Genomic DNA, 27,241 nt, shown 5'->3' with positions numbered 1-27,241 from the left:
GGCTGCTAACACCACAGTTAATCTGCATGCATTTCATCCTTTTAAGGTGACTACCTGTCCTTTTTGTTTGGTCCTTGTCGGGCCTTTTTTTTTTTTTTGGCTTTTGAACAAACTTATTGAATACCTACTACCTAGAAGGTACTTGCTGGCCGTTTCATCCTCACAACCAGGTGAAAAGCATCCATCTTAGAGAAGAAGAAACAATAAGGAACATATGTAGGGCCAAACCAATTCTAATGAGGTTCTGTCTTTCCAGAGAGATGATGGGACATGATGGGGGAAAGCATGGGCTCTGGAGCCAGACCCCCCCCACCCTGGTTTCAGCTGTGTTCTACCGCTTACGTAACTGGGTGACTGTGGGACAGTTACTTTCACTCTTCGGGTCCCCAGTTCCTCACTCTGACTCTCTCCTGGGATTGTTGTGAAGGGTCAGTGAGGAGGAAGTGACACAGGCTGGGTGCTTCGAACAGTTTCTGGCACCTACTAAGTGCTTAGCAGATGTTAGCTGTTGCTATTAGCATCGGCATTCCCAGGGCCTTTCTACAGTTAATCTTACCATTGCTGATGCCTCTGAGATACTTGTAGCAAAACGTCTCGTATGTGCCCGTTGTCTTAAGTCACCAGGTTTCCTTGGGATGCACGGAAAAGTAGACTTGGAATAAAGACACCCAATTTCTAGTCTTCAGTTTTCAACTCATTAGCTCTACGCCCTTTAAAAGAGTGATTTAAGTTTCCTAGCCGTCAGTTCTGTTTTTAAAATGAGTGCTTGAGCCAGTGGTCTCTTGGGTCCCTCGCAGCCCCAGCATGCTCATTCCATAACCTGAGTTGCACATGTGGTCCTGATAAATGACCCTGGTCCGATCTACACACCCAGAGAGGCCTGTGGCTTAGAGTGATGAGGAAAAAGAAAAAGAAAGAGAAAACATTGGAAGAAACACTCCCCATACTTATTTAATAGTCTTTGGAAATTTATTTTCTCTACTTATTTCTTTCCTTATTTTCTCAAGTTTGCATAGTTTATACAGCTTTGGAGGCTCAGATACTTGGGAATGAGGAGGAAACAAATACACATGTATACATAAAAATTCATATATGTAAATGTATACAGGAATGTACAGTATATGATAATATTGATATGAAATATATAGTAGATTATGAACTTTCAAAGTATGTGAGATAGGTTAACAAGTTAACCTATATCTGGATAATTGCTCAGTAACTTTAATTACAGCGTCTTCTGAATCACAAATAATCTACTAATTTCATCTTCCTCTGATTGTGTGAACTAAGTTTTCTGGCTCTCTATTATTTATGGGAGGCCTGCAGTCAGGAAAGTTCCGTATGGCTGATGATGCACTTAACAGATACGTGTTACTCATCTGCTGTGTGCCCAGCACAGGTCTAGAGGCCTGCGAACGGCAGGGAACATGACAGGCAAAGCTCCTGGGCCTCCCACAATGTACAGTCCCATGGTAGATTCCGACGAGTAATAAACGTAATAAATAAAATAATAGTTTATTAGAATGAGATAAATGCTATGGAGGTAAAAGTGGAGCAGGGTGAGGGAGGCTGGCCATGCCAGGGTAGGAGTAAAGGGAACAATCGGAAGGTCAGTGTACATCACGTGGACAAAGTGAGCAAAGATTTGAAAGATGTAAGGGAGTTAGTCATGCCGCCGTCAGAGGGAAAAGCATTCCTGGCAAAGGGAACAGCCTGTGCAAAAGCCTTAAGGCCAGACCCTACCCTGTGTGTTCGAGGAATAGTGTGGAGGCCAGTGTGTCTCGAGAGGAGTGAGTGAGGGGGACAGTAATAGGTGATGCGGGGTTGGGGGGAGGAGTTGGAGTGTAGACTATTTAAGGACGTTTCAGCAAAACGCTGACACCGTTAGAGGTCCCGGTGTCTGCACTGTGGTGTGTGGCGTCGCCTGATATCTTCCCCTCATTGCTGAACCACATCCTCACTCAGCACTTTCAGGGGTAAATAGCCCTCTGCAGCCATTACTGCTATCCGTGTCCCCAGTCTCTCCTACCCCAAGAAAGGTAGCATTTTCTTTGTATTTCAAAAATGTGTATTTACAAGCAGAATGCTAGTGGTTTCTTTTTTTGTCCAAATGCCCAGAAAGTCGAGAATCTGCTTTTGCAAGCTTAAACAGAAAAATCCGGAAGGAACTGAAAAAGTACTAAGTTCTTCACTTCCAGCTGCAAACTTGTTTCCCACAAACAAATATATTTAAGAAAATATGCTGTTTTAGATTCAAGATATTAATAGTCAAAACAGATGGCCACCTGGGGTCTGTTTTTGTAACAGCAAATGGCATAAATCGTTGCATCTACCCTGCAGGTAGTCTGCAGAGTAGGTAGTTTTATTAAGCACTTAGATTTTATGTGTGTCTTGATTTCCTAGCTGAATGGAATTTTTGTTTCCATCCTTTCCCTTTGCCCTCTTCTTTCAGAAGTACATCCGGGGAACCAAAAGAAAGAGACAAGGAAGAGAGTAGAGACTCCAAACCCCGTTCTCTGCGGTTCACCTGGAGTATGAAGACCACTAGTTCCATGGACCCCAATGACATGATGAGAGAAATCCGGAAAGTGCTAGATGCGAATAACTGTGATTATGAACAGAAAGAGAGGTTTTTGCTTTTCTGTGTCCACGGAGATGCCAGACAGGACAGCCTCGTGCAGTGGGAGATGGAAGTCTGCAAGTTGCCGCGGCTGTCACTCAATGGGGTCCGCTTCAAGCGAATATCTGGAACGTCTATTGCCTTTAAGAACATTGCATCTAAAATAGCAAATGAGCTTAAACTGTAAAGAAACTCAAATTTACAGGATCAGGGAAGATATAACCATAGTATGGGGTACAGTTTTTGAATGTACTGGTAATGCCTAATGTGATTGGCCTGTGAATCTCCCCATGTAGAATTTGCCCTTAATGCAATAAGGTTATACATAGTTATGAACTGTAAAATTAAAGTCAGTGTGAACTATAATAAATATCTGTAGCTAAAAAAGTAGGTTCACATGTACAGGTAAGTATATTGTGTATTTCTGTTCATTTTCGAGTTGTATAATAAAACAGATGATTGCTCAAAAACTTGTATAGTTGTCTAGATTTCTGCATATAAATGTACGTTTGAGTCTTTGAGTTGAAAATATTCTTCGCTGTTATTTACATTCTGGTGGGTTTTTTAAATTCTTACCTCCATCCTGCAATTTTGAAAACTGTCCAGAATTAAAAGTGCACAGAAATAGTCTTTATGATTGTAGCATGGACTTTTACAAGTTATTTGAAAGTCGTATTTAAATTTAAAGCAGAAGCTGACCCACAGATCAGCTTTATTATACATAGAATTATACCTGTTTATCTTTGCTCTTACCCTGGTTACCAGAGAAGGTTTAGTTGAGAAGATACACAATGTTTACAGTGTCGGCACTTAGAGTTTTTAAAATAAAGTCCATGAAAATAAATAATAGCTTTGCCTTGAGCTTCCTAAGAAATCCTGGGGGAAAGTAAAACCTACACCAAATTTCTTTTGGACTTTCGAGTGTTTTCTGGCCCACTGCTAATTATAGCAGCACAATGAAAAAGAATCAATACTTTGTCCAGCTGTTATAATGTAAACTGTCACTTAGGTTTGCTGGCTTCCGACTCCCAGTGTCATTGCGGGAATATAAGAACATCCGGAGTGTCTCATAGCACAGAGTCATCTTTCCAGTGTTGATCAATGCGTCAGTTAAGAAATAATGCCACCTCAGGAATTAACTGGCGCTGGGAACGTCTGCCTCGCTCTCCTCCCCTCCACTTCCCCCACCCCCAACCCAGTAATATCTGTAAGCACTTAAGAGACTTTTGAGCAAAACATCCTGTTTATAACAGTATATTATTGATTTACGCTTACGTGGTTGTTCGGTTTGTTCCCCTGTAACCTGTTTGTTTTTACTATTTTGCCAGATTTCTTGTATTTATTCCACATCGTTATGCCTATAATGTGCGGCTTTGTAAAACTGGGCATTTGCCTACTTTCCTTTCATAACTAGTGACATAGGCGATGTAAAACCACTAGTAAAGGTACACTTTAATACTTGTTATTTTATACTGAATTAGCCTTGGAGGGTGACTGTGCAATGTTATTGAATGTTGTAATTACTGTAATATCTACATATGGGCCCCATCTGCACACTCCTGAGAAATAGAAAGTATATTCAAATTTTGTCAGTTTAAAGAAAAAGCTGTGATAAAGACTGTAATTCCTACCTACATTAGAACGCTCGACGTGTAGGGGATGCCATTTCATAATGGCTTCCAGGCTAGGAGGACTTTTCCATTCTGTGCTGTACTGTCGTGTAGCTTTCTTCTGTACCAATTCTGTTCTAAAATGAAGTGTATGTTTGCCTTAGCAAAGGGTGGTGTTTGGGGTGAAAACAACAGCTGTGTAGCCCCTTTTTAACCTAGTGTTCATTCAAAGAAAATTGATGCAAATCTTTTCACTTCCACTGGTGCACACGGAAATTTTACTTGAACAGTTCTCATAATAAAGCCCTTGTCTTTTGCTCTTTATCAGAATGTGCAGTATCTGTTTTCTAGAACAAAAGTATTCTGTACGGGGAGGTTATTTCATGTGTTCTAAATATAGATGGCAGGGGATGAAGCTATGTAGGCTTTCAAGATGTCATTATGACAAGAAAGACTTAATCTTTTTATAGAAATTCCTACTATTGAAATACTTTTTGAAGAAAACAGACATCATGTCTTTTCCAAGGTAGAAACTGATTTTTTTTTTTTTTTACATTGTCTCACTCTGATCTACTCTTCTGTGTTTGTATCAAGGAATTTTACTTCAATATTTTTTATGAACTACAAATGAAATCTTGAGAGTCACTTTAGATTTCCCATTTCATATATTCATAAAAACATAATACTTGAAGATTTAAAGGAGTTTTACAGTATTTGCATAAATAAATACCAGTTTATGTTCGTTGGCTATATGAGATCAGATTTCCTTGGTTTCTGTTTAAATATTATTTGATAGGACATGCCTAATGTTAAATTAATTACCATGTAGAGACGGGGGCACAGTACTAATATGAAAAATTAAAATTTGATAAATAATATGAAATATATTCCAGAACCTTGGCCCTGTATATTCTCTAAGGTAGAATTTGATGTAAAATCCAAAAGGCTTTATTCTGAAGTGATTTTCACCAACAGTACCATTTTACAATGTGGGCAACAAAAAATTTGTGATGAGTGAGACACCAATTTACTGTAAATAAGTGATTCCATCAGCGTATGTAAATTAATCTAGATGGTCTGTTTTAAATCAAGATGAACTTCATTTTTAAAACACCTGATGAGATGCCTACTGCAGCTTAAGACATATACAGGAGTTGTCAAAGGTGGTTCCTTCTTCTCCAAGATTTGGGAAGACAAAGCATAAACACAATAACAAAAACCACATCCAAATAGGAAGGGACGAATGTGTTCAAGCACAGGCGACAGGTAAGTGGTAGAGGACTTCAGAGAAGAGTTAGTTCTGTGTGAGCATGAGAAAGGAAGGCCTTCTGAGTGATTTGAAGGTGGATAAAGTTTAAGAGGCAGAATGGGAAAGACCCTATAGATGGAGGGAATACGTGAGAAAGGCCTGAAGTAGTCATGGTTGTAAGATACGTGTTGAAAATGAACCACTTGTTTTAGGGGATGGCAGGGTTCACACAGGTTAATGAAGAGCAGATTATGTAAAGCACCAATTGGCAGCCTGAGCGCAGACTTCATCTGTGGTTAGAGGGGAGCAATTAGGAGGCGCAAATAAATGGAAAGGTAAGGTATTCCATGCTCGTGGATTGGAACAATTCATATGGTATCCGTACTACCCAACTAAACTATCCGTACTACACATTCAATGCAATCCCGATTAAAATTCCAATGGCAATTTGCATATTAATAGAACAAGCCTGAACTTAGTATAGAACCACAAAAGACCTGAATAACTGAAGCAACCTTCAGAAAAAAGAACAGGGCTAGAGGCAACGTGCTTTCTGACTTCAAGCTATATTACAAAGCTATAGTAATCAAAACAGTATGATACTGGAATAAAAACAGGTATGTAGACCAATGAAACAGAATGTGGAGCCCAGTAATAATCCCATGCATATATGGTCAATTTTTGACAAGAACCCAATGGAGAGAGGATACTCTCTTCAGTAAATGGTGGTGTGAAAACGATATCCACATGCAAAAGCATGGCACTAGACCCGTATCTTACGCCATACAGAAAATCAACTCAAAGTGGGTTAAGGACTTGAACGTAAGACCTGAAACTGTAAAACATCTGAAGAAAACATTAGAGGTAAGTTCCTTAACGTTGGTCTTGGCAATGATATTTTGGATTTGACACCAAAAGCAAAGGAAACAAAAGCCAAAATAAATACATCAAACTGAAAACTTTCTGCACAGCGAAGGAAGCCATCAACAATATGAAATGGCAACCTATAGATGGGAGCAATATTGCAAACCATATGTAAGAGGTTAATATCCAAAATATACAAGAAACTCATGCAAATCAATAGCAAATAAAATAACGCAATTTAAAAATGAGCTAAGGACTTGAATAGACATTTTTCCAAAGAAGACATATGGGTGGATAACAGGTAAATGAACAGGCACTCAACATCACTAATCAGGGAAATGCACATCAAAACACCAATGAGATACCACCTCACATCTGTCACAATGACCTATCACCAAGAAGATGAGAGAGAACAAATGCTAGTGAGGATTTGGAGAAAGGAAAGCCTTGCGCCCTCTTGGTGGGAATGTAAATTGGTGCAGCCACTATGGAAAACAGTGTGGAGATTCCTCAGGAACAAATTAAAAATCAAACTACCTATGACCCAGCAATCCCACTTCTGGTTCTATTTCCAAAGGAAATGAAATCGCTATTTTGAACAGAGACCTGCTGCTTTCCTACATTCATTGCAGCATTATTCACAACAGCCAAGATATGGAAACAAGTGTACAAGTAGGAATCAATAAATGAAGGAAATGTGGTATTTATATATACAATGGAATATTATTCAGCCTTAAAAGACATCTTGCCATTTGTGACAATATAAATGAATCTGGAGAGCATGATGCTAAGTGAAATAAGCCAGACAGAGAAAGACAAATGCTGCATATTACCACTTATATGTGAAATTGGAAAGAAAAAAAAGAAAAAAAGCCAAACTCATAGAAACAAAGTGAAACGGTGGTGGCCAGGGCCTGGGAGGTGGGAAAAATGGGGAGCAGTTGGTAAAAAGGTACGAACTTTGATTTATAAGATGAATAACATCTGAGGATCTAATGTATAGCATGGTGACTATAATTGACGATACTGTGTTATGTGATTGAAATTTGCTAAGTGAGTAGATCTTAAGTATTCTCATCAAAAAAATGTATGTGAGGTAATGGATATGTTAATCGACTTGGTGGTGGGAATCCTTATACATATATCAAATCATGTACACTTAAAATGTTACAATTTTGTCAATTATACCTCAAAAAGCTGGGGGAAAAAATAAAAGAATGGAATTACCATATGATCCAGCAATGCCACTCCTAGGTATATACTCAAAAGAACTGAAAATGGACTCAAATGGATATTCGCACACACGTTCACTGCAGCATTATTTACAAGAGCCCAAAGTTGGAAGCAACCCAAGTGTCCCTTGGCAGATGAATGGATAAATAAAATGGAGTGGATATATAATGGAACAATATTCAACCTTCAACAGGAAAGAAATTCTAACATACTACAACATGGATGAACCTGGAAGGATATTATGCCAAATGCAGCCAGCCAGTCATGAAAAGAAAAATGCTGTATGAGGTAGCTAAGTAGCAGCCAGTTTCATAGAGACAGAAAGAATGGTGGTTGCCAGGGGCTGAAGGCAGAGGAAATGGAGAGTTGTTTCCTGGGTACAGAGTTTCAGTTTTATAAGATGAAAAAAATTCTGGAGATGGGTTGCACAATAGTGTGAATATACTCAACAGCACTGAACTGTGCATTGACTTATAAACGGTTAAGATGGTTAATTTTGTATGTATACTTTACCACAGTTTAAAGAAAAAAACAAAACAGCAAAGGCAGAAGGAACCCCAGCTCCCAGGAGTCATGCCCTAGGTAGACATACGTTCTTCCGAATCACTATTGTTTTCTAGAATCAGCACGTAAAACTCAGTACCTATTCATTTAGTGGGACTCACCCGCTGTTCTCCTTGCAAGATGGGCGATTCCAGATGTGTATGCTTTTGGGTGACTTGGAATCTCACTGGCTCCTGTTTCTCTCCATTTAGAGTGAACTCATTTGGGGAAAGCATACCTGACAAGTACTACTCGGAAGCACGAAGCTGGAGATTTCTTTCCTGATGGCATTTTGGTATCTAGCATCAATGTCACCTCAGTTCTTGCTGTAAAAAGACAGTTCCCCTTTTCATTTTTCCTACTGCTTTCTTGCAGCCCTTCTTCCCATCAAATGAAAAATGCATTTTTATTATTATTATTATTTGAACATTAAATGGCCGCAAAATAGGCATACAGCAGACGTTTGTTTTTTTCCCCTCAGCTGTTTGTAAAGGGGCTAGAAAGGGTGCACTGATGCAAGCCCTTTGTTTCAGAGGGTAAGTGCAAAATGGGTTCTCAAACATGAGCAGTAATGTTTTCTTTCTTTTAAAAGTGTAACCCTGTTTGTTACCTGAGTATGGGAAGAAATGAATCCAGACAGAAATCGGTTCACATCTTTAAACTATTCTACACTTTGTCTTTTCAGAAAATCAAGAACAGATGTGGCCTGAGAAACCATATTTCATTCACACCCTCATTTCTTTACTGAGGAAACTGGATTCAAAGATGTAAGTGATTTGGTCCAAAGTCTGGCCCAGGAAGGTTCTGGAACCCCAGCAGCTAGTATTTTCCATGCTATGTAGTCATCAAAAACAATCCCTTTTACCTTTCTCTTTGTGGCCTCAATTTTAGAACTTTGGTCTGTCGAGCTGCCCTTAAATCATAATGCCTTCATCAATGATAGATTCTGGTCTGTGTGAGACAGTCCTGCTACCAGATTAAATGGTTAGAATTCCAGCGAAAAGCACAGAAAGGCCACACCATTTCTTTCAAACTTTGGACACATTGAAATTGTTGTTAGTTCCAGTTATTACCAGACAGAACCACTAGAGGTCAGAGAAAAACCCTGTCCAGGATGCAATGCTCCCAGGCTACCTACCACCCACAAAGATTGGAACCTACAAACCTGTCTACACAACACACACCCCATTATCCCTCCCTCCCCCCACAAAGTGCTTGGTCTCTGGCCCACACATCCCCTAGATGTAACGAGTAGCTTGTCTTATTTCTTCTCCCTAGTCACGAATTTGAGGCTCACGTCCTTCACTACTTAAGTTGGATTTTGCAATTTTTTGATTCTCTTGGGTTATGTAAATGTCTTTCCATCTGGCTACAAAGGCACCTAATTCCATTCCGTTGGATCCCTCATATCCAAATGTAATGCTTTCCTAAAGTTTCTGGAACTTGGTGGAATCCTACCTTCTTTTCATATTGTGTAAATCTAACAGGGCCGAGAGATATTAAAATGATATTAAAAATAATATAGTCTTTCATAGGCATATTCTTTTTATAGCATATGTGGGTTTTTTTTTTCTCTTAGAATACTGTGATGAACCAATGGCTTTTCATTGACTTAATTTGTTTCCATTATTTGTGGTCCTTAGTTCTTTTCTGGTGATCAAAATGTCACAATTTAGCCAAAGGAATCCTTTAACGGGCCCATATAGCCTTTCGCCAAAAAATACATAAATTTGTAAAAGTGTCTTTGCTTTCTGGTAATGACATCCCAGGCCCAGCTTATATTCTAAGCCCCAATTCCTTTCAGGGGAAATTGATATTAGAGACCAAACTGTGAACACTAAGGGTGCTTATCTGACTTGGTACTACTGGGGTAATGTGACTTGTAGGCTATTTCAGTGGACAGAGATGGAACAATATGTACATATACACACACACTTATGTAATAACTTCATAGCCATTTTCATTGTAGTCCTAAGATGACTTCACAACCCCAATATTTAAGTTCTTAATCCTATATTCAAACTATAATTATACCTCTTTTTGTAATAAATAATTCATATAATTATCACTCTGAAGCTCTTAATTTATAACAAAGTTACCATAATAGCTTATTTATTTTACTTGCCAGTAAAAGAAACAGATTCAAAATAGTGATACCAGTACTAACTAATTATGAAGCAAATGAAATTCAAATTTTTATTTGTACATGCTTTTGTCCTTAGGGTACACCTAGGCCAGAGCAGAAAATTACTTGGCTCTAGAAAACTCTGAAATAATTTCTCACTCTGTGGGTTATGGAGATTTTGTCCAAATGTTTCCGTTCATTTTCAGTTTCAAAGGGGTCAGCATTTGACCATTTTGAGTGCTTAGGATTTTAACTTCTACTTTCTACTTTGCGGCTGTATTCAGCCCCTGGCCAAAGGTTAAGTCAGCTTTGCTAGTTCTCTTCATCAAGGTAAATAGAGATACTGCAACGGTTCAATCTTCAAAGTACTGAACCTTTCATTTGGTCACTGTCTGGCTCACCTACAATGACTCATAGCATTGTTACATGTGTGGGATTTACACACAGACACATATACGTATATATGTATAGATAGTCTGTATGTATGTATTCTATATGTATTCTATATATGTATACATATTCTATGTATTAGAATATGCATATATATACATATATGTATTAAAATGAAATACTGTTGGCAAGGAAGGATATATACCAATGCAGATTTTTTAGGTTTTGTCAGAAAAATTCTTTTAACTTATAAGGCCATAATTCTGACCTTATTTCTGTACACATATACTTTTTTCTATTCTTGGTATTAAGTGCAAATAGCTCAGTCATTTTGCAAGTCTTCAGTGGCTTTTGAATAAATGTAACCAAATATGAGATAATTCCGTTATACTGTTAATTCTTTTAAACGTTAGGTATCCCGGAGCTTTAACGCTTCCTCCACAGGAGACTCTGGCTCTGCTTCTGATACAGAATGAGTCTGAGGATTCTGGATCCGGCCATAGCACATTGGGATGCTCTAAAGTCCCCATACATACTAAATCCTGTCGCACATGACGGTGCGTGCACAAACCAAATTCATCCCATGGTGCTATCCAGGAGTGGTGACCGCAGGGAAGCCCTGGTGATAGAGGGAATTCCAGAGAGGGATGTGCCTCTGTCAGGGATGAGCAGCCAGGCATAGCAGCTCGCATTCCTGGACAAGTCACTGAGCTGGGTGGGAGGGCAGAGGAGGGGCCTTGCCTGGCACTGTAAGGCCACTTGGGGGAGGGGGCTAGGACAAACAGCCAAGCTTTTATAGTTTCCAGTGTGGGCTGGCAGGCTGTACTGGAATCTGGAAGAGCCCCAAATTTAAAAATTAACAAATCACGTAGCCCGACGATTGCTGCCTCATGCCCAGAATTGTGCTGAGAAAGGGCAGAGGAGAAGTACTGGGAAGCTTTCTGGAGCATTCGTTTGCCCAGTGGTTGGTGCCAAAAGTGAACCGAAATGCTGACACTGCTCCAATCCCTTCCCAGACCAAATACTGACAAGATCAAAGACTTTGGCCACTTGACGTGGCCTCCCAGAAGTTTGAGGTTTGGCTGGCCAGAGGTGAGCCCAATCTAATTAGAGGGGTTGCCCAGCCACCCCTGTCTTGTTCCCTCGGGTGGCCTCACAGTAACTCAGCTCCTCACAGCACCCTGAAGACAGGAAACAGCTTGCTGTCTCTAGGAAAGAGAAAACAGAATTTCAAAAAGTTCTTCAGATTTCAGGTGAAACAATTTATGGAAGACGCTTGTTTTACACTTGTAGTAAATGTTAGTTGTAACATCTTTTAACTGTCGTCTCATGTTCACTTTGTAGTTACCTCAAGTCTTCCCCCCATCTTGGGTACTGAAAGCCAACCCCTTAACTGAAATAAAAATGTGCTGTGTCTGAAATTCCCAAGCTTGCATTCAATGAGCTCTGCAGGAATGGGATTACCATGATATAGTTTTAAAGAAAATACTCAAAAACTTCAATGCAAATATTAAATTTCTCCATTCTATTAGATCATCTATTTTTTTTAATCCCCTTTTGAATTGAATGATGGTTAATATAGGAGGCCCCAAATTAAAAATACTCTTTTAAAAATAAATGTTTTAACTTGAGAGGAGAGGGGGTTTACCATCCTCCCTTTTGGGGCTATTCAAAAGCTAGGACTCAAAATTGGGCTTCAAAACTGCTCCCCCCTTGCTTTAAATTGCAGCCTTTGAAAAAAAATTAAGCCTGTTGTATCTGTTTCATTGTTTATAATCAGTTCTTATCAGCTCCAAAGGTATTTCTTCTTGAATCCAAGCCTTTCCTATAAAAATAAACTAAGAGTTTTAAACAACTTTAATTCATAAAACTTCAGGTCCGTACAGGTCCCCCCCCCCGCCCCCCGCTTTTTTCTGTTTTTCCAAATTCACACATTTATTACAGAGTAATAATTACAATAAGATTAAAAGGTAAAATCTTCATATGCCTACAAATGGAAACTTTGTTTTCAGTTAAATATATGGAACACTTTCTGTGCAAGTTTTTCCAAATAAGTGACTGTTTTTAAGGCTGAGATCTCTAAGCATTGTTTTACTCCGTAACTGATGGTATATTTTCATGAGTCTTAGCTCTCCAATGTTTTTGCTCCTTTGGAGGGCAGGTTCCTAATTCTTAGCAATAAGGAAAGATTCCTATGGATTAGCACTCAGCATCCTTCCCACTCTTTTTCCTGTGTGCAGAGGCTAGGAGGTGAAAACAGTCCCTTGGGTACTGGAGGGAATTCAGCAAGTTAACTTAAAATCAAACGCACTCCCTAGAGCTTTGGAAGGCAGAGTGGGGTGAAAGCCCTGCTTTTGCTATTTTTGCTGCTTCTGCTAGTAAACGTGGCCCTGCAGGTGTTGGATGTTTTCTGTGCCAGATGTCAGGATCTGGTCCCCAATCTCGTGAGTATCAAGAGCCTGGCAGGAGATGTCTGTGTTTTGCCAGCGTAGACCTAGCAGGCATGGCTGGAGCTGGAACTCTCTGTGAAGATGGCAGTTAAGGTGGTGTGTCCTTGCAGCCAACAGCCCTGGTGCTGTCTTCCTGGTGCCCCAGCTTCCTGACTGAAGTACAAGCAACCGCTCTGTGATTGTTCTAGGAGTTATACTGGAGGTGGCCCAGGGTGCAGCCTGCTCTCCCAGCCCTTTTGGTCATTTGTAAGCACTAAATGCCCTATACTGAATCCTGTCCCACATGGCCATCTAGAAGGGCACACAGGCTCAGGATAGGAAAGCCAAAATGACCAGCAGGACTGCTAAGGATTGAGGAAGGAGTAGGTAATGGGGCAGAAGAAGTGGGCATTTGCTGGGCTGTGGCCAGTGGAATAGAATATTCCAGTGGGGGCTTCTAAAGAAACAAGGAAAGTGCCATCCAAACACCTTCCAGGTCCAGAGGTTGAGCCAACATTTTGGGTAGTTCCAGTGAAGGGAGAACTTTTCTGCCCTCTTCTCTGTTTGGAAGGGCCAGAAATCAGTTTGCAAGCTTGGGAGCTGAGACACATCAGGTGGGGAGAACAGAAGGGAAACTTATTGCTTCTCTAATCCCCCTCTTACAGACACACAGCCCACATCAGGCGCTGCCTGAAGAAGGAGCAAGGATTAACTTTAAACCAAATTCAAAGCTCTGAGTATTATATGGAATTCGACATTGTAAAATTTACAATTATATAAATTGAGACCGTGTCTGCAGCTTGGGAACTTTTGATTACCACTGCGTGATCAGAAAAATTATAGGACTGCCCACGTTTGCACCCAGGAGCATAGGAAGGACTCCCACACTGGATAACTTTTAAAGACAATGGTAAGAAACCTAAAGATGGTTTCTGATTACATCTTCAGTCTTTGCATGCTGGTTGTAGAGACTTAATCTGAAGATCAATTTTCAGTTGCTGTAGTGTTTTGCCTTTAACAAGCAAGCTAAATGTTGGTGTGACATTTGGAAAGTGTTTTGGACAAAACACATTTTAGACCCCACGGGCATTCCACCTTTGTCTCCGTTTGATATGCAGTCTTGGGAGGGTAGTATCTCTGAAATTAGTTTTGTACATAGAAAAGGGACTGTTTAGATCTGCTTTAGTGTATAAATTAATAGTTACCTTAGTAAAGTTATAAATCCACAAATCTACCTTCCCATAACCTTTTAAATTCAACTTGTCTATTTTTATTTTATTTTATTTACAAACTTAACAGAATTTAACAATCACTGTAAGGGACTTTTACCATTCACTTAATTTAATTATCTTAACCATTTTAAGTGACTTTTACAAATTTAATGTATTTGATTTTCCTTTCAAATTCCTCAACCATGTGCAAGACTGTACAATTCTTCTAAATATAGTAAATTAAACTTAGTTTTATATTCCTTTCCATTTAAATCTATAAGTCTAAATCACTTGACTATATATACATTTTAAGTTGGAATCACAAAACTAGTTTTTAAAGATATTTTAATCTGCTAAATTATAAATATCTTATCGATTTACAGCAATATATCCAAATCATTCTTAAATGTATTACACATTTTAATAATATTAAAATGGTAATGGAATAATAACCCATATTATTTTATATTTAACTCTAAGTTTCCAAGAAATAAAAGACGTTTGCCCACCTAAGAAAATAAGGCATGCTGAACAGGCTGAGATTCACAATACACAGAATGCATATCTACCAGAAAGATATTCTTGAAAATTGTGGTTTTAATGGTTACATCATATGACGTCTTATGATTGCACCAGAATTTGGCTGGCCCATCCCCCTTGGTTTGCTCCATTTTTCACTGGCGTCAGACTGGGATTAACACCAAGGACATAATGCTTCGCCTGAGTATTTCCTTAAGAGAGGCACCTAGAAAGGTATGGCCATTTTTCAGGACGTTTGATACGTATTTTCTGATTGTCTTCCCAAAAGCTTGTCACCAATTGGCATCCCATGAATACTGTGTTACCACGATCATCTCGCCATTCCTCCACCAGCACGGAGTATAATCTTCATTACTGTCGTCATCGTCATTATCATCCGCCAGTTTGCACGTGGACAAATGCAGTCTCATTATTTGGGGTTCATTTTTTTCGTGGCAAGTGTGCGGTTCAACGTGATTTGTAAGTTCTGGATGCATTGACGTGTCGGGTATCCCTCGCCCACAGGTGGCGGTGCGGGAGGCGGGCTGAGCGCTCTGGTCCCGAGTCAGGCCCAGGTGGAGCCGCCGCAATCCCGGGCCCCACAGCCAGAGGGCGCTGACACCTCAAGTCCCCCGCCCCGTCCCGGCTGCTGCCCGCGGGCTGGCGGCTGGGGTGGTGCCGCCCGCGGGGAGCAAAGGTTGGTGTCTTCACACTCACACTCCGACCATCGCCGGAGGGGCCGCGGCATCATGACGGTGGGAGCCAGGCTCCGAAGCAAGGCGGCGAGCAGCCTCCCGCGCCGCGGTCTCCGGGGGCGAGGGAGGGCGGAGGGGGACGAGGAGGCGACCGCCATCCTGGAGCACCTGGAGCTGGGGGACGAGGTGACCGACAGCGCGGCGAGCGCGGAGCGCCCGGGGACCCGGAGCGCGCGGCGGGTGCACCTGGCTGTCCTGCCCGAGCGCTACGAGCCTCTGGAGGAGCCGGCTCAGGGCGACAAGCCCAAGAGGAGGTACCGGCAGAAACTGAAGAAGTACGGCAAGGTAGGGGCCCCGGTCGCCCGCTGACCTGGTTCCCACCCTCTGACTGTCCTCAGCTGCTCTGGCTGCCCCTGCGTCCCCCCTCGGCCCCACCCCCACCTTCTCGCCAGCGTTCATTATTAAAACCCCCCAAACGGTTCCCTCTGTGACCTGGGAAGTGAGGAAAAAGTAAGTTGCAAGTAACGATAGACACTAAAGCAGAGGTGTCGCCGGGCACCGCTCCACCTGCTACCCCCGTTGCTGGGGGGTTCGGAACAGTCCCAAGGGTCACTTAGCAAGGTGGTTCCTTATCCCAGGTGGGCCTTACACTCCCTTGTGTCATCGGCAGGACAGAAGTCAATGTCCGGGCTTTAGAGATGGGAATACTGAGCATGAGCGTGGTCAGGTGACTCGTAGAAGGTGACCCAGTTGGAAAGAAGAAAGTTGCAGCCCAGTTTATCTGTTTTCCCGCAACAGTCTCTCCCGGATATCCCACTAGCTGAGAACTGTTTGGGTTAGTTCCCCAAATATTCCCAAGATTATTTCCGGGGCCTGAAAACTCAACTACTACACAAATATGCAGCTATCTGTGTGTTCTGGGACCTGTAAACTTACTACCATTTGCCTCGGGTGTGGGTGAGGGGTGGAGAAACAGAGAGGGAATAGGGGCATGAATGTGGGATAAACCGTCAGTGTCCTCCTTGGAGGGCAAAGCCCAGGTGCCCCTGCCTGGGAGCACTGGAAGCTGCTATTGCTGCTGTTCCCTGGGGCTGAACACAGCCACCCAGGGGGAAATCCAAAACTCCTTGTGTCCAAGCCAAAGGCCGAGGGCCCCATCTGATTTATTGTCCAGTTATCTGTGTCCTCCAGTGGCCCTCAGCAGACCTGAAACCAGCTAGTCTGCATACCGGGAAGCATAGGTTTATCATCCTCATTAAAGGCATATCAGCAGCTTTAGGAGCAGTATACAAGCAAGCAGAGATAAAATATACTAATACAAACTATAAAGTTGGGACTTTCAGGCTTAGTGTCATGCTAGGATTAATCATCCTTCTTCCTGGTCCCCGTTGAGCACGAAGAGGCCATCATTTGCCTCAGCTGGTGAGCTGATAATGTGGAGCTCTCAGCTCAGAGGCTGGCACTTGCAGATGCTTTCTGGGCGCTCACTACACGACAGTTTGCGCTCAGCACCAGAGATACAAAGTGGATATACGATGCAGCCCTGCCCTAGAGAAGTCCACAGCCTCCCAGGGAGACCTGGGATAGCTGGGGCACCGCCCTGGGGCTGCCTGGTTCAGACCTTGGCAGTGAATTCTCAGGGACCAGGCTGTGAAGACAGGAAAGTTTTCAAATCAATGGTGAAATGAAAACTGGGCTCAGAAGGACTTAAGGTTTCACAGGGTAACTTTGAGGTACCACTCTTCATACCCACGAGGTGGCTATTATGGAGAAAAAAAAAAAGAAAACAGAGAAACTCCCAAATAACAAGTGTTGGCAAGGATGTGGAGAAATTGGAATTCTTGTGAATTCTTGGTGGAAATATAAAATGGAGCAGATGCTGTAAACAATTTGGCAGGTCCTCAAAAAAGTTAAATATAGAACTACCCTATAGCTCCGCAATTCCACTCCTGGCAATATACCCAAAAGAATTGAAAAGAGGTACTCAAACACACACACCCACACACACCCACACACATATACTTACACATGTATATATGTGTGCATATAATATGTACATGTATATGTATACATTTTCATAGAAACATTATTCGTAGTAGCCAAAAGGTAGAAACAACTCAAATGTGTATCAACTGATCAACTGGTAAACAAAATTTATACATACAGTGGAATATTATTCAACCATAAAAAGGAATGAAGTTCTGACACACGCTATAACATGGGTGAACCTCTAAAGCATGATGCTAAGTAAAAGAAGGTCACATGCTGCATGTATGATTTCATTTATATAAAATATCGAGAATGGGCAAACCCAGAGAGACAGAGCTCAGATTGGTGGTTGCCAAGGCCTGGGGAGGGGGAAGGGATGGAGAGCAGCTGCCTAATGGGTCTGGGGATTCCCTCGGGGTGATGAAAATGTTTTGGAAGTTCATAGACGTGGTGGTCACACAACATTGTGAATGTACTCAGTGCCACGGAATTGTTTACTTTCAAATGATTAGGTTTTATGTTAGACGAACTGCACTTCAGTTAAAAAAAAAGAAAAATAATTCACCAGATAGACAGGGGGTGATATCCAAGGCGGAGGGAAGAGCACGAGCAGAGGTGAGGACACGTGAAAGCTCTAGCGTGTTACACACTAGTTCGCTAGACCGAGCAGGCCAGGGGAGAGAACATGGTCATGTGAGGGTTGGCCATGCCCTTTCTGCCTTTCAAAACAAAAGCCAGCTTCAGCTTCCAGTTTTTCCGAAACAACCGAGTCGGTGAGACAGCTGACCCTTCTTTGCTGAAAACCCAGGAGAACAGCCACAGCTCAGCTAGAAACGTGGGAAGGATTTTTCCCCTGCTTTTGTCACCAGGTGAAACTTTACCTTGCTGGGGCTCAGTGAATCACGAGTGACCTGGAAACAGCTCCACATCACAGTCTTCTGCCCCCGTAATGATGACCCAGTCAATGGGGGACCAGATATACGACAGTGGTCCCGTGAGATTATAATGGAGCTGAAAAATTCCTGTCCCCTAATGAGGTCCTAGCCATCGTAACATTGTAGCACTGAAGGGACCCAGAGTGGGCTGCCTGTCATACGTATAAAAGTACTATGCCTGCCACTGGGTGACAGCTGCCAGCAGTATTCAGGGCAGTCACACGCTGTGCAGGCTTGTATCCCAGGAGCAGCAGGCTGGACCATGCAGCCTAGGTGTGCTGGACCACATAGGTGTGAATGAGCCCTGCGATGCTCACACAACAATGCAATTCCCTCATGATGCATGTCTCAGATGTATCCCTGTCCATTAAGCGACACGTGACTATCTGAAGGCATGGGTGGCTTTTCCTTCAAGGAAAGGTGATTAAAGTTCCCATTCATCTGTGAACTGCCCAAATTTTTCACCCACATCCCTTCCTGATCCTAGGGAAAGAAAAATGTGTGGCCCTTGTGAAATGGGAAGGGATTGATCACACTGCCCTGCAGCCCCATGGCTCCAACCTGGGGCCGACCCCGGAGCTGAGCTGGTCCAGTGTCCCCAGTTGCTTTTGAAGAAATGATACTAGTGTTGATATGGTACCTTCATTGTTGTTGCAGTTCTGGGTTCGGGGAAGGGGAAGCGACATGAGTTTGCTGTGCTCCCGCAGGGTGCCGAGTGCTCTGTGCACAGGTCACGTGCATTGTCTCTGAATCCACTCAACTGGGGTCCCCACTTTGCAGCAAAGGAAACGGGAGTTTAAAGAAGTGAAGCTATTTATTCAAGGCTGCGCAGCTAGAGAGCAGCAAAGCTGGAGGCCAGTGTCACCTGGTCCCTGCCTGTGCAGAAGCAGTTGGGATGAGTGAGGAGTCGGGGTGAGGAAACTAACCCCAAACTTAGCGTAAAATAATAGGTGCCTTTCCCAGGTACTTCCGAGAGCCACAGGGGGAGGTGTGGATAAGGAAAGTCATTAAATTTTGTTAATTGGGCAGCTAGAAGAGGGTTGGAGAGGGGAAAGGTAGGGTGTGGAATAACCTTTAGCTCAAGAGGGAGAAAAGATTTGCCATGAGGCGTGGGCATTGGAGCCAGACTGCCTGGACACCTACTGCGTGCATCCTCGGGCGATGCTCTCCTCTCTCTGCTTCAGTTTCCTCATCTGTAGCATGGGCTGATGCAAATCTCCTCCCGCGAATGATACCGAAATGGCCGTTGATAGATATTTCACAGTTCTTTGCCTCACGTATTCTCAAATCTGTGCTTTGACAGTGTTCCCACTGATGAGCTATTTCAGTAGTTTTTTTTCCCCCTAAATTGCAAAGATGAAGTGACAAGCAGGGTTTTTTTTCTTTTTTTAAAAAATACCAGCAGGTTTTTTTTTTCCTTTTATTCCTTTTTTTTGAATACCAAGCTGAGGATAATGAAGTGCAGGTACTCAAAATGTCAAGTCTAACGCAGGCCAGCCATGATTCTGGTGGCATCGTTTATAAGGGTTGCTCTTGAGTGTTAGATGTGCTGCCAGAGGGACACCTTTGTTGTTGTTTCAAGCAGGTTCCTCAAATTCTCCCACTGACTTTTTTTTTTTTTTTTTTTTTGGGGGGAGGGCAACAGGACTTTATTGGGGAACAGTGTGTACTTCCAGGACTTTTTTCCAAGTCAAGCTGTTGTCCTTTCAATCTTAGTAGTGGAGGGTGCTGTTCAGCGTCAAGTTGTTGCCCTTTCAGTCTTAGTTGTGGAGGGCGCAGCTCAGCTCCAGGTCCAGTTGCCGTTGCTAGTTGCAGGGGGCACAGCCCACCATCCCTTGCGGGAGTTGAACCGGCAACCTTGTGGTTGAGAGTCCACTGGCCCATGTGGGAATCGAACCAGCAGCCTTCGGAGTTAGGAGCACGAAGCTCCAACTGCCTGAGCCACCGGGCCGGCCCCCTCCTACTGACTCTTATTACCCTTTCATAGAGATGTAGCTCTTAGCAACATCACTCCCCCCTCCACACACACACACACACACACACACACACACACACACACAGGCGTGCACCCTAATGTCTCCTTGAGAAGTCCACAGGGCAGTGTCCCCCGAATCAGGTGTGGGTCAGATGGGAATATACCCTGGACGTAGAGGGAGGTCCAGGCAGGCTTTGCTAGCAGCCTCACTGCTGTCTCCAAGACCTCAGAATTGTCTGGAAATACGCAGTGCTGGAAAGGCCTTTGCAAGGTGGCGACATCTGTCCTGAGCCCCCACGTGTTCTTGGGCCAGGGGTGGGCTTGAGACAAACCTGGTAACTTGCTAATTTGCCCTGGGAAAATGAGGCACAGTGATTCTTTATGTAGGTCACCCTTCTGCATGAGGAATTTCAAAGTTGCTTAACCTGACCCTCTGCTCTTCTCTTTTCTTCCTAAAAATAGAACGTTGGGAAGGTCATCACCAAAGGATGCCGCTACATGGTCATGGGGCTGCAGGGTTTCGCCGCGGCTTACTCCGCCCCTTTTGGAGTGGCCACCAGCGTCGTGTCATTTGTCCGCTAGTGGGAGCTGCTGAGGCGGATCCCTCCAGAATAATGGAAGCCTCTACTGCCGGAGCCATGCAAATCCAGAAGCATCTTAGACTTGAACCCACAAAATACTTGGAAGAAAAAAAAAAAGGCCTTTCTTTGTTGAACTGGATGAGCGTCGTGAATGGGACACCCCTGCCCACCTGCTGAGCTGCTCATGTCTCTTGGACGCAGTGGCTCCTATGGACAATCCCACAGAGAATTAGCTGGTATTAGGTTTGGGGTTAGAGTTACTTTGCTAGGTGGCAGGGGACTGGCATGGAAGCAAACCCTTGACAGATGTAAGCACTCTAGGTGGCAAGCAGAGTGGGGATTAAGGGGGGGGGGGTAAGGTGGGAAAATACGGGAGTGAGATAATTTGCTACGGAAAGGTCATAGGCCATGACCTTTCCATGACCTATGACCTTCAGGCATTCACAGCCCTTGGTGACTTAGGTTCTAAAGGCACCAAAGGAGCGGCTTGTTTCTGAAATCATGTCCCCCATCTCCTTCCTTCCTCCACCCCTTTGTCACCAGCAGTTTAATTACAGTCTTGAGAAGAAGGAAGAAAAGTCTCTTTGAAGGCTGTCACACTTTGAAACTGTGTTCACAGTGTGTCGTGACTGTTTAAGGTAGATGAAAGCTTGTCACCGTCACCCTTCTCTGACATGAATGTGAAAAGGAATGGCAAGTTCAGGTGCAGCCTGGGTGGGTGGGGAAGGTCGAGTAAGGGAGTGCTCCTGAGGGCTCACGGGCCCAGTCCGACCCAGCCACATGTTAGCGGCTGGCCAGACTCACCCACATGCGTCACTGACTGGTGTCCTGGGCCTCCTGACTCAGGTGCCAGCAACAGCTGCTCAACGTCTCTACGCCATGCCAACGAAGGCTTGGGGGAGAGGGAGACACTCTGTCTGGAAACGATGGTGTATGATTTAGAGAAGGAACCAGTAAGTAGGAAACAGGTGCAAAGGAAGTGGAAACAAGACAAAAGGACATTGGACGAGGCAAGTGGAAGGGCGGGATCTAGTTCTGGGTTATCAGCATTGGGAAATCTTAGGTGGGCCAGGCCTCCGGCTCTAGGAGGGACTTGGGGAAGCTGGGTGGCCAGAGGTGCCATGGCTGGTGCTTGAAAACCTTCTGAGGCCCCTGAGCTCACATGGGCTGACTTTGTGGCATCCTCTCCACTTTTGTGCTGCCCATTTTGACCTCATCTCACTTGGATCCAAACGTTAGGGTGGGCGTGGTCCTGACTCTCCCCCAGGTGGACCCATGGACCTTCACTGGATCATTGGACAGGGAGGTGAAAGAAAGAAGGGTTCCCCTTTCCATGCCCCCATGATTGGCCACTATTCTGACTTTGTTTCCAGAATATCCAGAAGTCCAAAACAGTTACCGCTGCTCAGGGTCAGTGGCCACACCGACCTGTTGCTCCTAGAAGTTTTCTCAGGCGATGGAAAGGAGGCCTGAGTGGTCATGCTTCACCGACCAAGCCCCACCAGATGGCACTGGGATGTGGAGAAGTGGGAAGACAGATGGACAGACAGAAAAAGGAATGGGTTGAGGAAGAAGCTGCAGCCACGACGCGAGACTCGGCTTCCCATTCTGCAGGCTCACGTGGAGACGAACTTGGATCCAATTCCTGCATCATTAATATTTGTGAGGAAAAGAGAAAACAGATGTCCTCGTTTGCGCTCAAATGATGAATGCGGATAATGACACATTTTCACACATGTAAGATAATTCTAGCTCGCCTGTCCACCCTGGGATTCGGAAAGAAAAGAGATGTGAGTTGGAGAAAAAGCCAAGCACAGTTTCATGGGAAAGTCAGGTCTGCTCTGCCTACCGGTCATAGGAAGGAAGCCGAAAGGAGGGAGCCCGCGGTGGGCATGGAGGATACCCCTCCCCCGGGGCCCGGGGATGCTGACCAGCCCCAGAGATGCCCACTGAGTCTCTGGGGAAATGGAAATGTGAGCCCAGGAAGGGACAAGAGTGACTGAGGCCTGTGAGAGGAAGACCTTCCCTCCCTGCCCCCCAAATTGGAGATACCATCAGGTCAAGTACATTTGGTCTTGCATGTACTTGAAGTACATCTGAAGTCTAGTTAAGCATTAACCCAGGAATTTGAAAAGTCGAAACCTCACAGGGATTGTCCTGGGAGCCAGCTTCATGGGACAGCAGATGAGCTTCACCCTGTCACTCAGCCTGAGTAGTCACTTACTCCACGACGGGGCACCCGTATTGCAGACGATCTTCTTGCCTCTTGTTTCTCTTCATTTTTTTTTTTTAAATATCAGGGTCCACACCCTACTGAGGATTGAGTTTTGGAGGTTTTCCTTTACACGCTTGACGTTGAGGCTTCTTTTGTATCCTTTTCTTGCCCTCTTGTGTAAATAAAACTCCAATTGGTTTAATTTTCTGCGTAGGAAGATTTTTTTTTTTGGTTCCCTCACTTTCTAGCCTTGCCCGAGAGATGCCAGCCAAGGCCGTGGACTTCCTACAGCAGGTGACGGCCCGTCGGGGGACCTCCCTGGGACACATGGAGAAGCCCAGTGATGCTCTGAGGCCCAGGAGTGGGGAGAGAGGCCCCGGCTCACCTGGAACTCTGCTTGGCTGGTAAAGGTGGGGCCGTTCTCAAGTCCAGCAGAGCAGGCTTCCCTGTGCAGGAGCTTCAGTTCACACACATGTTAAAAATGAAAATTTCCAGAACCTCCGATTTGGATTTAGAGATTTTCCACAAGTAGGTTAGAAGATTCTGAAGCAGCTGTTTCTCTCCCTGAGCTGAGAAATGCTGGCCCTTTAGGGGCTGCTGCAGTTTGCACCTGCCCGTGGGCTCCAAGGTGGCAGCCTGGGGTCTGGCCTGCCCGCTGCTAGCCCTGTGCTGGGCATGGGTCCTGTGCCCCCTCAGTCCTCACAGCAGCGGTGGGAAAGGTCTCTGCCTCTGGGGTGCTCGGTGCCCTCCACCCTGCAGTTCCATCTACAGACAAATTATGCTCAGAATTGAACACCTCCACGACTGCCTTTGCTTTCTTTAAAGGTGTTTCCCCGGTGAGCCCTCTCACGTAACCCGTTGACAAGGCTCTAAACACATGCGTCTGGTTCAAGGCTGACATAAACATCAGGGCGAAAGTGCCAGCAGACGTAGACCTCAGAGCTCACCCTTCCTGTCACTGGCTCTTTCATTCCAAAGTGGACCACTTCCAGACTCGCTTTCTTCATTTAAAATGGAGGGAGATAATTTGTTTTGTTTTTGTTTGGCTTTTTCTGAGAGATGTTTAGAATTGCCTCAGAAGTAGAAAGTGGTAAGATGGTTAAAATAACACCTGTTTGTTTTTTTTTGGCAGGGGACTTAGGGGTAGGAAAAAACACTTTACATGTTTATCTTTAATCATTGAAAGAAACCTGAGTTAGGTATCATCATCATCTCACAGTCACAAAACTAGGAAGCAGAGACACTTTCTGTTGTGGACGATGCTTTGTGTATTTTGAGATCTCTAGTGTTTGAGGACAAAGGGGCGTATAAGTGAAATTTCTTTATCGCCATCATTTTTCCATGCAGATGCAGACGTGCACTTGTCTGTCTGTGTTTTCATTGCTGTAAATCAGAGAGCCATTCGTGTGCCCCCACAAGCCCCCAGTTCACCTGCTGCTCGGTTCTGCTGCCCGTAGGGTCAGAGAAGAGAAACAAAGATGCATTCAGCATCTCCGAGGATGGGGTGTGCTGCTGCCTTAGTGACATCAGTTTATTTGATTCCCAATTTTATTTCCTTCTCATTAACAGAGTCAATGACACATGTGTCCTGAGCGTAAATGAATCAGGAGGCCTTTGCTAGAAATAAATGGCAAGGATTTATTCAAGGGTCTTAGGGTTTAAAAACCAGAAACATGACTAGGCAATACCCAGACTGTTCCAAAGAAGAAAGAAAAGCTAAGAGTTCCTGTAGTAAAAAGTACATGCTTGAGGACACTCAGTCCTGCATTCTCATTAGCCTCTGGATTGGTCCGAGATGGTCATTTTTCACATGTCCAGTGGTCTGGATAATGGATATCAGGCAGTCTAGACACGCAACATTCTTTCCTAAGTCCTTCAGGAAATAATCCGAAGGTTATCTATACATATACATATATATATATATATATATACACATACTCATAAGCGTGTATATATACACACACACGTGTATGTATATGTATATGTGTATGTGTATGTATATGTATACATACACACACATAACTGGAGTTCAAAAGTTTAAGTTACCAGGCTAGTTAAAGTAAGAATAGAATTATTTCCTCATGCTTCAATCTACTTGATTTTAGTAATTTAGCAGCTTGACCATAGTGACTTCCTTTTAGTTCTTCACTCTTTCATATAATGATAATAACAGATAATATTATAATTATCTGGGTTTTACGCAAAATCTAAAGCCGAGGGGAGGGAGGGAATTTGCTCCCAGGCTATGGCGAGAACTCACAGCTGTTCTCGTTCTGCCAGTTTCAGCTGCCACTCGTTTCTGTTTCCTCTCAGGCTCCTGTTACCACCCGTGACGTGAGGAAGAGGGAAGCTTTAAATGTAAGCACGTCCCCCTTGCATTCCTGGCTCCAATATTGTGGTCCAAGTGCTTAGAAACACTCCAAAATGAGAGTGAAGGTGCTCAGCAGCCCATCCTACTCTGGATTTTTGAGGTGCCGAGGTTGCTAAGCTGCTGACTTGCCAAGGTCAGGGTACAGAAGGGAGAACGTGGGGATGGGTCTGGGAAGGGCTCTGTGCCCCTGAGTCAGTGCGGTTGAATTTATTTTGTCACACTTCCTTTGCGTGATTTCTGCGGCCAGCGTTACTATTCCCATTGACTATTGACTGGTAACCGTGTTCCCGTGGAGCCAGGCCTCTGTCATTCATCCCAGGACGCAGGAGCCACAGGCCGAGGCCCCAAGGCCAGCAGGAAGCCACCCTCCTAACAGGAAGAGTGCTGGCACTGCCTAACTTTAAATCCTCTAGCCGTGTGACCTTGGACAAGTTCCCCAACTCTTTCGAATTTCAGGGTTTGATTTGGTGTCGTTTGTAAATAGTATCTACTTTAGAGGGTTATTTGGAAGATTCAATAGGGATTGCACTAAGAACCGAGTATGCAGGATACCAAGTGGTCTTCCCCAGCTGCCCCTATCTGAAAGTCAGGTCTTCCCTTGCCCCTGACCTATGGGAAGCACAGAAAGAAGGCCTTAGAGAGCACGGTGGTGGCAGAATGGGAGGGAGGAAAAGGAGAGAAGACACCCAACCTGCCTCTCCACCCACCACTGCTGCTTTCCCCTCTTCTCCCTAAACTCATCCTGCATCCGCTGAGCGTGGCTTCCAGGTTCATGACGGGGATTGGAGCCCTACCTTTCCCTTTGCTTGAAAACAAACCTGCCTGGAGCTACAGGCGCGAGAGGATCAAAGGCTGCAGAGGACAGAGATGAACAATTTATCCCAGAGGGGAGACTCGATGGGCAGGAAAGGGTTTGTTTGTAGCTTTTTGTCTCTTCCAAAGGAAGGACTCTGATCTTTCACTCTGGACTCAGTTTGTTTTGCCGGTGGCTGGTTTCCCAGAACTCAAACTGTCTTATCTGGAACACGAGATGCACCAGTCCTGTCAACTCCTCCAGCACCAGTGTTCAGAGGGCAAGCAGGCTGCCTGGGGACCACTGGGAAGGTCCTGGGGGCTCTCGGGAGGGGTGCAGGGGTCTCCATCACTGCTCACCGCACACATGCAGAGGACTCAGTAGTAACCGCTGTGAGAACCGGGAAGGTGAATCTGAACTTTCGTTAATCACCCAGGAGTCTCTCATTTGTTTGCACTCATTCATTTATTCAACAAACCTGTTTTGAGCCCCTGCCCTGGAGCCCCGCTGAGGCCTTGGGCCATGGGGTCTTCATGGTCACGTGGGCAGGGGCTGTCCTGCCTGACGGGGAATTGAGAACCGTCCTCTGTTAACACAGGATGGGGGGAGGAGGGATCCAGGTCTTGCTCTCAGCCCCAGGAAGTAAGCTGAGCACTAACCGGTCGCTTCCCCTCGCTGGACCCAGGCATCTTCTGTAAACAGTGAGTTTGTAGTGCCTTAGTCCACCCTTGCTCTGGTAGTCTGAGTTTGAGGAATTGTCTCACATCTTTGCTCTTTGATCATTGCTTCTCTTCTATTTCAAGGGGTTCATTCCTTACTCTGCCTCCCTCTTGACCTCTTAAGGAGCTCTCCAGGCCACTCTGACCTTCACAGGTCTGCAGCCTGCTCTCCAGC

General features: G+C 44.2%; 2 protein-coding genes across 3 annotated transcripts in view; both read left to right on the top strand.

The window, feature by feature from the left end:
* Positions 1 to 4,554, top strand: part of MARK1 (microtubule affinity regulating kinase 1) — an 88,713-nt gene extending 84,159 nt beyond the window's left edge. Inside the window, exon 18 of one of the 2 annotated variants that reach the window (XM_074317006.1) lies at positions 2,453 to 4,554. In XM_074317006.1, coding sequence (XP_074173107.1) covers positions 2,453 to 2,807 — 355 coding nt within the window. In that variant the 3' untranslated portion in view covers positions 2,808 to 4,554. The remainder of the gene's footprint in view (positions 1 to 2,452) is intronic. The other variant, XM_074317007.1, reaches the window with a different exon arrangement.
* A 10,408-nt stretch (positions 4,555 to 14,962) lies between these two features.
* On the top strand, positions 14,963 to 23,385 carry LG12H1orf115 (linkage group 12 C1orf115 homolog). The gene is made up of 3 exons (XM_074317005.1): positions 14,963 to 15,027; positions 15,319 to 15,833; positions 20,850 to 23,385. The coding sequence occupies exons 2-3, from the start codon at positions 15,543 to 15,545 to the stop codon at positions 20,967 to 20,969; spliced, it is 411 nt and encodes a 136-aa protein (XP_074173106.1). The 5' UTR covers positions 14,963 to 15,027; positions 15,319 to 15,542; the 3' UTR covers positions 20,970 to 23,385.
* Positions 23,386 to 27,241: the final 3,856 nt, after the last annotated feature.

Source organism: Rhinolophus sinicus, linkage group LG12 (genome assembly GCF_036562045.2).
Source record: "Rhinolophus sinicus isolate RSC01 linkage group LG12, ASM3656204v1, whole genome shotgun sequence".
Classification (NCBI taxonomy): domain Eukaryota; kingdom Metazoa; phylum Chordata; class Mammalia; order Chiroptera; family Rhinolophidae; genus Rhinolophus; species Rhinolophus sinicus.
Note: the sequence above shows the minus strand (reverse complement) of the source record. Positions and strands in the feature narration are given on the sequence as shown.

Coding starts and splice junctions, on each gene's coding strand:
- LG12H1orf115 (XM_074317005.1), top strand. CDS start 15,543: ATGACGGTGGGAGCCAGGCTCCGAAGCAAGGCGGCGAGCAGCCTCCCG. Junction 15,834..20,849: donor AACTGAAGAAGTACGGCAAG/GTAGGGGCCCCG, acceptor TCCTAAAAATAG/AACGTTGGGAAGGTCATCAC.